Source organism: Colobus angolensis, unplaced genomic scaffold, assembly GCF_000951035.1.
Source record: "Colobus angolensis palliatus isolate OR3802 unplaced genomic scaffold, Cang.pa_1.0 Scaffold417, whole genome shotgun sequence".
NCBI lineage: Eukaryota > Metazoa > Chordata > Mammalia > Primates > Cercopithecidae > Colobus > Colobus angolensis.
Genome location: NW_012117566.1, coordinates 524295 through 525577, shown reverse-complemented (window position 1 = coordinate 525577; position 1283 = coordinate 524295). Strand labels below are relative to the sequence as shown.

The 1283-nt window shown below is 31.3% G+C and overlaps 1 protein-coding gene across 1 annotated transcript in view; it reads left to right on the top strand.

Moving 5' to 3' along the window:
• Positions 1-713, top strand: part of ZNF43 (zinc finger protein 43) — an 80285-nt gene extending 79572 nt beyond the window's left edge. The window contains exon 6 of the mRNA XM_011956426.1: positions 55-713. Within this exon, the coding sequence (XP_011811816.1) occupies positions 55-386 (332 nt within the window). The 3' untranslated portion in view covers positions 387-713. The remainder of the gene's footprint in view (positions 1-54) is intronic.
• Positions 714-1283: the final 570 nt, after the last annotated feature.

Genomic DNA, 1283 nt, shown 5'->3' with positions numbered 1-1283 from the left:
ACAAATGTGAAGAATGTGGCAAAGCTTTTAAACTGTCCTCAACCCTTTCTACACATAAGATTATTCATACTGGAGAGAAACCCTACAAATGTGAAAAGTGTGGCAAAGCTTTTAACCGATCTTCAAACCTTATTGAACATAAGAAAATTCATACTGGAAAGCAACCCTACAAATGTGAAGAATGTGGCAAAGCATTTAACTATTCCTCACACCTTAATACACACAAGAGAATTCATACTAAAGAACAACCCTACAAATGTAAAGAATGTGGCAAAGCTTTCAACCAATATTCAAACCTTACTACACATAACAAAATTCATACTGGAGAGAAACTCCACAAACCTGAAGATGTGACAGTGATTTTGACAATACCTCAAACTTTTTAAAACATAAAATTAATTATCCTGGTGAGAAATTCTAGAAATGTAAAGAATGTGACAAAGCCTTTACATGGTTATCACACTTGATTGTAGGTAAGATAATTTATATTGGAGTAAACTTCTACAAGTATGAAGAATGTGGCAGAACTTTTAATTAATGCTCATATCTTATTGCACAGGAAATAATTTTTACTTGGGAAAAGGTGTATACACAAAGAATGTGGAAAAGCCATTAATATCTGCTCATATCTTACACATCAGAGAGTCGGTACTTAATAAAACCATTATAGATGCAACTAGTGTCAAAAGATCTTTCAGAAAATATAAGCCTTTAAAGTGAAGAACAGAATTCATTCTGAAGACAAACATTACAAATACAAAGAGGGTTGTAGTACCATTACTTGTATCACAGATCTTATTGTACACATTTTGTACTAAAGAAAACCCTGAAGCAGTTGCTCAAATATTGTTCAACATCAGAAAATTTATATTGGAAAAAAACCCTGGAAAATGTAATAAATTTGTAAAAACAGTTTTGAAAAACTACAGCTTGTAAAACATGAGGGTCTATAATACTTGGTTGATAGTACAAAGTTTGTTCAACATCAGGGAATTTATATTGCAGAGAAACCCTACAAATGTAATCAGTTTGGAAAAACGTTTTTTCAAAAACCACAGCATAGAAAACACCAGAGGGTTCATACTAAAATACATTTTTGCAGATGCCGTAAATATGAAAAAAATTTAATCCTAAATTTATGTAAATATCTGAGAATTCATAGTAGAAATATCTAAGGCATGGACACCTCAGACGTTACACTAAATCAGTGCTAAGTACAGAAAACAACCCAAAATAAAACTTGGTGGATAAATTGTATATAACATTACAAAAGTAGAAAATTT